At 29.9% G+C, this 11,923-nt stretch overlaps 1 protein-coding gene across 1 annotated transcript in view; it reads left to right on the forward strand.

The window, feature by feature from the left end:
* Positions 1–11,923, forward strand: part of LOC106457567 — a 29,263-nt gene that overhangs the window by 9,355 nt on the left and 7,985 nt on the right. The window contains exons 4-10 of the mRNA XM_022383737.1: positions 282–367; positions 1,691–1,791; positions 2,378–2,448; positions 3,822–3,929; positions 5,513–5,583; positions 7,262–7,382; positions 11,592–11,756. Of these exons, the coding sequence (XP_022239445.1) occupies positions 282–367; positions 1,691–1,791; positions 2,378–2,448; positions 3,822–3,929; positions 5,513–5,583; positions 7,262–7,382; positions 11,592–11,756 (723 nt within the window). The remainder of the gene's footprint in view (positions 1–281; positions 368–1,690; positions 1,792–2,377; positions 2,449–3,821; positions 3,930–5,512; positions 5,584–7,261; positions 7,383–11,591; positions 11,757–11,923) is intronic.

The raw sequence follows: 11,923 nt of genomic DNA on the forward strand, positions 1-11,923 counted from the left end.
TTTCAAATCTAAATTTTCACCGTGCAATGCCGGGTAACTCACCTAGTATATATATATATTTACAAACATGCGCATACTGATTATTGCTTTTGTGACCCTTAATACTAGTTTTAAATGCATTGTTGATTGTGCCTGAAAATTATATATCTCACAATAATAAATTCCTATCTATAATTTCTTGAAAATCAAAAACAACTATAGCAAATAAGTAAAAGATCATAGATAATTTCCTAACCATAGAGGTTAACATGAATAAATGAATTCACCACTTTTATCAATAGATCAAACTTCTGAAAGGATTTAAGGGAAAAACACAGCAGCTTGGAAATGCTGAAAAGTTCCTCAGGCAACTGTTAGACATAACTAAGTGAGTACTGTCGTTATACTAAGTTTATTCTCAATTATTTAGTTTTGATATCTTGCATAATAAAGTATGTTTAAACTATAGGTTTCTTGTAAAGATATATTATGTAAATATTTTCTGTTTCGCTTTAATATGTCTTGAAGATTTTGCACATTATGCCACATCTAGGAACACACTAAAGCTTGGAGATTTAATTTTACTTCAATGCAAAATTTGCGAAGCTAAGTGAAGAATAATAATTTTGATGTGATTTTATATTTAATATTGAAGAACTTATACCTCTATCGAATTAAAAAATGAATCATAAAATATATTTGTAATTTAATTTCAGAAGTTCAGATATCAAGAAAGAGTTACGATAAAGTTGAAAGTGAATACTTTTTATTTTATATCTAAGTCTGTAAAAATTCATAAACAAGAATAAAAAACATTAACAAGCTTTGACATTTTCTAAATACCTAACTTTAACACACTAGCGAATCCCTAAAAATGAAAATTACTATTATAATTATACATTTTTAGAATTTTTGTTTACATTTCTTCGGAGTAATTATTGTCGTGAAGTGGATAATATCACTTTTTAATATCTTTAATTTCAGGATATTCTTGAAAAACGAATAGAAACATGATAAATAATGCAAACTTGAAGTAAACCTCTGTTTTAGCAATCGTAAATTATATATATATATATAATTAAACCCTAAGAATGTAGATCACTCTCACTTGTCACTGTTCAACTGTATTGCATAAACACGAATTCACTAAGCAAGAAAATATGAATAAGATTTCCTTCTTATTTATAAAGTCGAAATACTAATTATCTTTAACATTTTCCCATCAGTTTAGGGTTAAAATAACAAAACTTATATTTTAATGCTCTTAATAATTTGGATCCCTTTGAACACAATAAAATTAGTCTCTGAAAATTTTAGTAGCATATTTGATGCTTTCAGTGCAATACCAGAAGTTGTGTTAATTTATCCGTTTCTTTGTACAATAGTTTGTAGATATTGTTCTATGGTAACTATTCTCGTTCTTCACGATTATGAATTCACAGCTTGATCTTGCTTCCAAGTGGCGTAAGTCTGCTAACTTCTAGTATAGCACGTTTATTATTTGAAGTTAGTGAAGAAAATACAAAAAAAAACAAAAATATTGAGCAGAGTTTTCGATTTCAAGGACGTTCATGAAATGAAACGCGATTACTTTAACAATATTTTATTACTTTGCATTACTTTAGAGAATAGACTTATAATTCCATGAATTGAATTTCAATTAATGTACATTTGTGTATGCTCATTTTAGCATTATATGTTTTTTACACAGTTATAAACTTCGAATCGAAAGCTTATTACTGAAAGAAGAGTTTGATCCGATCATCGTTCCTCTAAAGGATGGACTAGAAACAATCAAACTTGCAGCTCAAGGTAACATGCTATTCTTCTTCACGTTGCTATTATGTAAATATTTAGATCAAATTATTACAACTAATATATGGAAATGGAATATTTATTCTGAACGGCATCCTATACACATTAGTATCATATTCTTCAAAATATTGCCTATATATATTTTTAGGGCTTGAAATGTTCCTGTATTATTCATCTTAATTCCAATGCATGTTTTCTCATCCACATTATCGATGTCGGATACAATTAATCAAACTGATCCTTTATATATCACAGATACCAGTTCATAAACTTATATTTCCACAGGTATGAAACATACCATTTATCAAGAATCTGATATCCTATGCTCTACTTCTCTAATTCATTTAGATCTCAAGGTAGCATTTTCCTAAATATTTGAGTGAATAAATATCACAATATTCCTATCAAATATAAGAGGGGTTATTATTATGACCTAATTATTAAAAACAAAACAAAAACTGGTTTATATTGAGCTTTGCGTGTGCTTTCTATGTTAATTGAAACAATAGGTGTTTGGGGCACTGACTTATTTTAGATGAGCTTTAGTGTTTCCAAATGACTTACTTCGCTTATTATTTGCTAGAAATCAAAAAGAGCCAGAGTCTTCGTGAAATCCTGTATATGGTGCTGATTGCTGGAAATTTTCTTAATGCAGTAAGTTGTTCTTTTTTATAAGGTATTGAATATTACCAGTATTTTTAATAGACATGATACACTAGCAAAAGTAAAAAAACATAAAGTTTATATTGTTAAGTTATATCTATCTGTCAATTTCAGCATTTGTGTTAACGTTTATAGGGCATTTTCTTGTATACTATTGGTCGTCGCCGGTACAAATAGCATAATTTGACTTGATTTTAAATACACCAGTGTGTTCTTACACGACTGCGTCAAAAAAGTGTTCCTTGTGAAATGAATACTAAAAATATCAGTTTTTGGGTTGAAATCCGTAAAGTTTTTTGACACAGATTTTATGTGAGTTTAAAATTAAAATATCCTCACTTATTTCATTTATATTTAAAATAGTGATTTTTGTACGAAATATTTGGATAGTTTCTATTTAATTTCGATTCTAAATTACAAAAGACAATTTGTACAATCAACTGGTGAAAAACGAAAAAGAAACAGTAAAGTAATTCTGCTGAATAATGTTATTAATTCTTCAAATATTTAGCTATACGCATATACGATCTTCATACTACCAATAATCAATCTTTTCGTCATATTATATTTTTGATGATTCTAATACAGCTTTTATCAGATCTGTTTCCGTCTCTTACCATAATCTGGGGACACTGAATTCAGGTGGAACTTAAACCTACATTATTCAAATCTGGCTTCAAACAGATGCTTAGCCGTAATAACGCTTAACGTGTCCCAAAAGCCAACGTAATATTTAGTTTTTTCAGAGTATATTATTAATGTGTCTATAACGTAATAATTACAGAAATTAAAAACTACAGTTAATTTATGAACTACACATAATGTTGTGGGCGTCTCTATACTAACATTGTACAAATATATATTCTCAGCATTCATGGTATCCAGCCTTTTGACATTATCTTTTACTAGTAAATTCGAAAAAGCAATTCATGCCCGACCAGCTTGTGATAACAGTAATGTTTATAGCTGTATTATTGTGCATACTGTGATATCTCACATTGCATGATTCCTCTACATTTGATAAGTAACTAAAAAGATGGTGTCTTGTTTGATGTATCTGTATACTTACTTATCCGTTTCTTCATTTTAGTTCACTTGTGTGGCTGTCTGTTTACCGGCTTAATTATTTTTACCTTACTACCTTTGTTTAATCGTTAAAATTATACACTCTTTTTCAATTTTGAATTGTTAATATATCTTATATTTACATTGCTTTGCCTTTTAGACTTTCGATATTTTAAAACTTTAACATTACGTCTTTATAAAATTGCATGTCTTCATATTTTAAAGAAATTGACTGAAAGTTAAATTAAATTCTTAGCTGAAAGTATTTCAGCATAAATAACTTAAACTCTACTCTCTAGGGTAAATACGCAGGAAATGCAGCGGGTTTCAAGATGATGTCATTGTTAAATTTGACGGACATTAAAGCAACTAAACCAGGAATGAATCTTGTTCACTTTGTTGCACTGGTGAGTGTTTGACAGAGACATACGTTTTCTCACAGTTAGAATATTTTGACAACTTCTTATCTATCATCATTTATAAAGAATCATATACTCTCCAATATTAAGTAATTTTGTTCAATTCATTGATTTTACAGAATTGATTGATTTTACTTTCTAAACATTTAGTTATTACAACCTGAGATATCATTTTTATTCTTATTAATTTGTAAGTTATTGAAATGTAAAATACAGTTTTGTTGAAACAATTCTAATTTGTTTTAACAACTCGAGAAAACTTATGTCCAACCTAGGGCATAATACATATAAAAAAAGAAAGAATGCTGAATTCTGTAATCCCATTGTTTACTTTACACGAAAGATCGAATCTTTATAAACAGTAAATCTTTATTTTTGCATATCTACGCTTAATCAGACATTTTTTTTCTCTCTAACTCTCCTGATAAGGATCAGTTTGATATTAAACAATATTAAGAAGTAGGTGTTCAGGGTCAAATTTATCTAGATCACAGTACCCCTTCCCTTTTTCCTCAAACCCTCCTTTTTTTTTGCAATGAAAGTTTACCCATCAACACAACCTTTATCAAATCTACTGCTTTTAAAATACTTCAGATTTCAACTTAAGAACTTATATAAGAAGGCTGTTAAGAAATAATGTCATACGCTTAATGTCATACGCTCATAGGTAACTCCACCTACTCTGCCTTTCCGTATGTACTAACTGACGAATCAATTACGTTATAAGTATAAACATATTATACTGTTGTTTGAGATATGTGCGGTCAAACAATTATTTCAATATAATAAACATGAGGAAATTTACATTCGTGAGCAATATTTAAAAATAAAATGTTTAGATTTAAATTCATACATTACAATAAGCAAGATTTGTTTTAGATATTTACAGACTAGTAAATAATTGTTTTTATAAAGTAGGCTTTGAAACACACTAATAATCAAATTAGTCCGATAATGTTGTCGTGGCACGACCCGACTATTTGTAATTTAGTTGTACCAATAACAGGATAAGATTTGCTGTTCATTTTAAGGATGTGGCCTCAGATTGTACTTCGCAAAGTTACCAGATCCTTCTTCTGGCACTTAGTTGGAGAGAACAAATATTGATCGGTATATTATTTCAAAGCTTTAGATCCAAAAAGTTTACAAATTAAAAGTCAATAATATACGGTGAAGCGGAGAGCGGACCGCAGGGTCCACGTTTCCACGCTGATATTTCCAATCCAGTTCCCTTGGCTGTGGTTTCGCTAGTTTCCACTTAGTTGGAGAGAACAAATATTGATCGGTATATCATTTCAAAGCTTTAGATCCAAAAAGTTTACAAATTAAAAGTCAATAATATAATCTATATTAGAGTTTTAAAAAAGTAGAAGAATCCAAGATGTTAAAGCCATTATTGGAAAATGCCTAGAATTGTCGGCACCAATACGCGTACATTCACAATGATTTTGTAGCTGCTCTCAACTGACATATCTTATCCTTTTGCATAAACGTAAGAGTTTGAATCATGTCTTGCAATGTTATGCTATATATTTAGAATGATTTTATATTACTTTTATATTCTTACATAGCAAGCAGAAGAGAAGAAACCAGAACTATTAAAATTACCTGATGAACTGAAGAATCTTGAAAACACAACAAAGTAAGTCGGTAGCTAAAGTCCAATGACTCTAACTTTTATTATATTCTGCTCTAACAGAATATTTTAAAGGTATCTGAATATGACAGTTACATCAATGCATGATACGGCTATTGCAAATTACCTATGTATGTGAAAAAAATTGGGTATTTAATTCATATTTTGTTGTATTGTATATTTTATTGAACTTTGTGAATCAGTAAGAACAGTGTATTCTGAAATTTATTTTATACATTGAATCGTTCTTCGAATGAAAGGCAATGCACTGAAATGAAAACGAGGCTGTAAGACAAAATGCTTTATTTAGTCAAAATTGTTGGCTTACAAGTATCCTGTGTCTATTATGTTAAAGTGGTGACCAATAGCTAAAATTAATTACTTGACAACAATATGTTAATTAACTTAAATACCTAATTACCCATATTCATCCAACACCAAAAGTTTATTTAACATTATTAGCAGAAACGTCGACCTACGGGCAGTTGTTTTTGCTAGTAAGTAGTAACTGCAGTATTCATACCTCATTGAACAAATTGTAAAAAAAAAGTGAACATTTTCGAAAAAAAAGTATTCTTTTCTGGAAAGTACTGTGCGGGAAACGTGTTCTGATTGTCCTTTTTAGCCATACGCAACTCATTGCATCAAAATGATTCAATGTACAGAGCTAAAACTTTTCTTAGATTTTTACTGATATAAACTGTAATGTTTTTATGTATTAAAGGTGCTACCCTTTATTGAAAAAACAATAGTTTTAAGAAAACCAGTTTTTTAGTACTACATATAAAAATTACATCAATAAAGATGTAATCAAGCCCTCACGTACAGTCCTATTGAAAATCATGTTCTTGTTGTAAGGAGAGTACTTTTATTTCATATTGTGTTCTGCTGTAAAGAAACAGTTGTTGCATATACCATAGTTATTTTTCTATTTGTATGAATCTTGAACATCCAAAACAGAAATTTTTTATGGATTTGTGTTTGTAGTACCATTCAGTAGATGGCGCTACCTTTCATAAGCCTCAATCACCTCTTCTGGCATTAAGATCTTGTTGTACTTCAGCACAACAGATGGCACCATCGTATTTATTATTTCGGTCACATAGATAGATACATAGACGGACATGACATTACTCCATTATAGTTAGAAGATTTAGCTTAGCCTTGCCAAACATTTCATGCGATGGATATTTAATGAAATTTGTCGAGCTCATGGAAAAATGAAAATAGTTAAAGACTCTTAATGTATACTTTACCCAATATATTTTTCCACATAATGGAAGAACTAAAAGCATGTCTTAAAATTTTCACTTTACTGCAGCTTTTATTAATTACGGAAACTTAAGAATAAACAATCATACTTTTTCCACATTTAATGGTTACATAGTTTGATTGCTCCTAAAACAGATCTTGAACACTCATGTGTTTTGTTTTCAACAGAAATTGAACTACAATAGTACGCAATTTTCTGTGATATAAAATTCAGACTAAGCTAAGCTCGTTTTTATTGTCACCTAAGCTTCTAAAAACTGTTTTGATTGCTGTAAATATTATCTCATAGTAGCTAGACAAATATGCTCGCCTCACATTTCTTTCCATAAAGGATTAAATAGTTTAAGCATTTCTTCTGTAATTTTTGAAATATAGCAGGAAAAAAATCTTAGATAACGTAATTTTCTTCTAGGATTTCTACTGAGGCTTTGAAAGCGGACATAAAAAATCTGAATGATCGAATTAATACACTTTCTAATCAGCTATCAAGCACACACCAGGATATAAAGGACCAAATGGAAAATTTCGTTAACGTAAGTATTTACAAAACTACCTGATCAATCTTTCAGTATTTCAAGATATTGAATTATGTACATCAATTGACGTTTTCTAAATGTAGTAAGCATGCTTTTATGAATGTTTGGTGCTTTTATTATTTTAACCTCAGACAAATTGATTATTATACCTGTTGAATATCACATTCGGGACATACAATGGTTAGAATTATACAGTTATACAATTAAGAGATCACTGTTATGTAAATGAACATAGATTAAGTCCTCAACGTACTCTTGAACTAGTAATGGAACTTAAATTCCAAAGATACTATAATAGAATGTGTAACGTAAGTAAATAAATTTATACTGTTTGGAATATAAAATTTCCATGGTTTGGTTTTCTTTCATCTTAAAAATTATATTCACAGTATAAGAATATTATAATAAAATTATTTGCTTATGGAATATGTATTTTTTCGTTCTTTTGATTTTTCTTTATGTTATTTTCACTTTATACTATAATAATAATAATATTTGTTTGTTTTAAACACGAAGTTCCAGAATGGGCTACATACGCTATGCATACTGCAGGGATCGAGCGCCAAATTTCAGCATTATAATCCCTCAAATTTAGCTCTCAGTCACCGGAGAGGGGGGCAAAATAAAAGTAAAAAAATAAAATAATTAGACAATGCTGAAGTTAACAATATATGACCACTTTTCATGTAACAACACTGATGGCACATCATAATGAAGCTTATAATATTATTCAGATATTTCAGTTTACGTACAACTACCCTAAGTATAACTGGTTACGTTGTTACTGACCAAAATTATAGTTCAATACCACATCTCATGAGATTGGCTCAGTTAAATGTTATTCATACCAGTCGTTTACATAGTATAAAGATTCACAGTATATATAATTGAACTTAGCAAAGTGTGGTCACTTTTATGTGATGCGCAATACATTAACAGCCTTGCAATGAACTTTCATCACACTTTCTATCCTAAATAAAATTAATAATATTGTAAAATAAATGTGTCTAACTATTAAGAGAATTAAATTGAAAGTACTAAACATAAACTAATTTAGTGTAGAGTTAACATTTCTTGTGATCTGGCATTAAACAATAAGCAAGAAATAAAATCAAAATTTTATAATATAAATATATACCTAAAGTAAAAATAATAATTTAATTCTCTCTATCTTTCGTACTTAGTACTTTACCTATAGGTGTAAAGTTATATCACAGTTTCAACCTCGAAATATGTATTTTCTAACTTTGATTCGAACTCTACTCATTAATGCATCAGAAATATGTAGTTATAGCTTAGAAGAACAACTTAATACAGGTACAAACTACGTAAAATAACACTTTTCATAAAGTGTTTTAATAAAAGTATCATAAAAGCAACCACGCTTTCAATTTCTTTCCTTTTCTTTTTCATAAATTCCCCAATGGTTTTCTTCGGAGTATAAGGGAATAAGACAATATATATATGTGTCATGAAAAAAATATTATTTGCGTAATATGCCTTATAAGTGCATCAAACTACCTCAAGCAATTTCACACCAAAGTATTTCAAGTTTTATTAAAAGCACACAACACAAAGAAAGAAATAAAATAAATTCCACATGTAAAAAAAGGTACATCTGTGTCTTTTATCCTATTTTTTTTCTTTGCAATCATTAAATATACATGGCACTATCTGGTTAATAATGGATTTCTTATAAAATAAAATAGATTAAATTTCTACTGGTTTAAATTCCACACTCATGTTCGACTAACCTGTATTTTTGAATTAGACTGTTGCTTTTTGTTTTTGTTCTTATATTTCCAGTAGAGTTTACAGGGTGGTTTCTCAATGTCTGTGAAACATCTTATCTTCGTTTTTGGCCACAGATGCATTAGCTTATAACAATTTAGTAATTTCTACCCAAGTTTTTAAAGAAAGGTTTATATGAATGTTATTCGTCTACTTAGGGTCCTTAGAACTGTGTGTTGAATTTTTACAAAATTTGAAAATAATTTCACCTTTGAGTGACTTTCTTTGGAAAACTTCCTATTTTATCCGCTCTGTTAATCGTTCTAGACGTTCTTCGTGTCAGAATATGAGTCAGTATCAGTTGTCTAGATGATTTCTCAGCTGTCTCTCAACAATTTTGTTGAATAATCTTGCGTATCTTCTTTCTTTTTTTATGAGATTGAGTACGATAATTTTATACTATTATTTTCTATTTTTGAAATTGAGTGTATTGTACCATTTTTTTAATTTGATTTTTTTAAACAAGCCCAGTGGTTAACGTGATAGGCTACAGATCAGAAGGTTCAAGACTCGAGCAGCGATATTATACTAAACGATACTTTTAATAGTGAGAAAGCTATAACTACGACAGTCAATCTCAATATTTGGTTAAGAGTAACCGTGTAAGCAAATGTTGTTGATTGATTGCCCTCCCTCTGCTCGGTAGTTCTTGTTTTTTGTTTCGTTTTTCACTAACCGCTTAGCCCATGAACCATACAAGATAACAATGTCCCAAATCAACAACCTTAACGTATACAGCTTTATAGCAGATATATAAGTTCTCTCAAGGTACTGCTTATACTTTTCTTCAGCTTAACATGCACCTCTTTTTTTCTAGATCTTCATATGACGATGAAATCAAAATATTTTGAGGTAATTTTGTGTAAGATAACAGAGTGAGATGTTCCAATTCCTCATCAAGATCTATATAAGTATTGTTTTCCCTTGTCACTCTGTTATTTTAGAGTTACTGATAATGATTGGTAACTCACCAAGATCTATATCAGTCTTGTTTTCCCTTGTCTTTTTGTTATTTTAGAGCAACTGATAAGGATTGGCAACTCACCAAGATCTATACGAGTCTTGTTTTCCCTTGTCTTTCTGTTATTTAAGAGCAAATGATAATGATTGGTAACTCATCAAGATCTATATGAGTCTGGTTTTCCCTTGTCTTTCTGTTATTTTAGAGCAACTGATAATGATTGGTAACTTATTAAGATCTATACCAGTTTTGTTTTCCCTTGCCATTCTGTTATTTTAGAGCAACTGATAATGATTGATAATCATTCTACTTTATCTGTGTTAGTTGTATTAGTTATGATGGGGGTCATGCTTTCAAACAAATAACAACATGGTTAGCCTTTTATTCGTTATTCCTTCTACTCACCTAGAAATAATTCTCCGATTGAATCATATAACCTTCCCAAAGTATTTTATTAACATATTATATTATTTTTTCATATACCGAACATTTAAAAGTGGTCTCGTACCTTGTGCAAAAGTGGTCCCAAATTTCTAGTCACATTCTTCGGTTTATCCTGACATGTTTTCCAAATGCTATTTTTTAGATTTATTTTTGAAACCTAGCTTTTATAATCGTTTTCATCTTCTTAGAATTTTTAACCACATTTTCCACCTTTGTGTCTGAGTCTTGGTTATTTTAGAGCAAAGCCACATTGTGCTATCTGCTGTGTCCACCGCGTGTAAACGTACCCCGGATTTTAACAATGTAAATCCGTAGATTTACCGTTGGTTTCTGAGTCATCACTTTATTTTTACATCTTTAAAAATGCCTTTCTGTTTTAGTAGACCTTCTTAGACCTGTAACAACGTTCATGCCTATCTTATCGGTTTCGCTGGATTATCTAAGATTTGTTCTTGAATTCTGAATCATATTCACTTGCAAAGTTTAATATTTTCGTTTAGACTTTTTGGCCTAGGCCTAAGCTAATCTTGCGTTTGAGTAAACTCTGAACAGAGGAAAGGTTTATATAATGCAAAAGTTAAAAGATGTCTGTAGATCAATCGTACAACACCGAATTACAGGGAACAATTAACAATGAAGAAGATGATATATTACATAACTTATAATAAAAATTGTGTTAAAAATTAAAATTAAGAAGATGCTACTAATTAACAGTATATTGAAATTTTGGAACATCATTTGTATCTTTTACAAGAAGTCCTTTGTTGTGATGCACAGGCTCTAAAAATAATATACATATGTGTCACACACTGTTTTAGGTTGATCTTCGTTTTGCCCTTCTTCTGTTAAATCTTCATAAACACACACTCACAAATTTGTGACGTTTGTTGTTGTTTTTCTCTCTCTTAATTTTCTACATAAAACCAAATACATAATTTCACTTTTAAATGTTATCTCGACATCAGTTTTAGTGTAGTAATTTTGTGTGAATAATATTTATGCTATTTTAGGATGCAAAGAGAAAGGTAGAACAAATTTCTGAAGAAGCCGAAAAACTGGAAAATGTTCAAGTAGACTTGGCAGAATTTTTGTGTGAAGACGTTGCCACCTTCAAACTTGATGAATGTTTCACCGTGTTTCGAAGTTTTTGTCAAAAGTTTAAAGAAGCCATTGAGGTAACATAATGTAACGACATCCACTGTCTTTTTTTATAGTGTTTTCCTTGTTGAGATGGTTCACTTCATTGTTTGTTTCTGAGGTTTCTTTTCTTTTCTTTTGCTTTTGATGTATACACCTGGAAAAAAGTTAAGCACCCCCAAATATTTTTCAGGATTGCTTATTG

Source organism: Limulus polyphemus, unplaced genomic scaffold, assembly GCF_000517525.1.
Source record: "Limulus polyphemus unplaced genomic scaffold, Limulus_polyphemus-2.1.2 Scaffold17, whole genome shotgun sequence".
Lineage (NCBI taxonomy): Eukaryota > Metazoa > Arthropoda > Merostomata > Xiphosura > Limulidae > Limulus > Limulus polyphemus.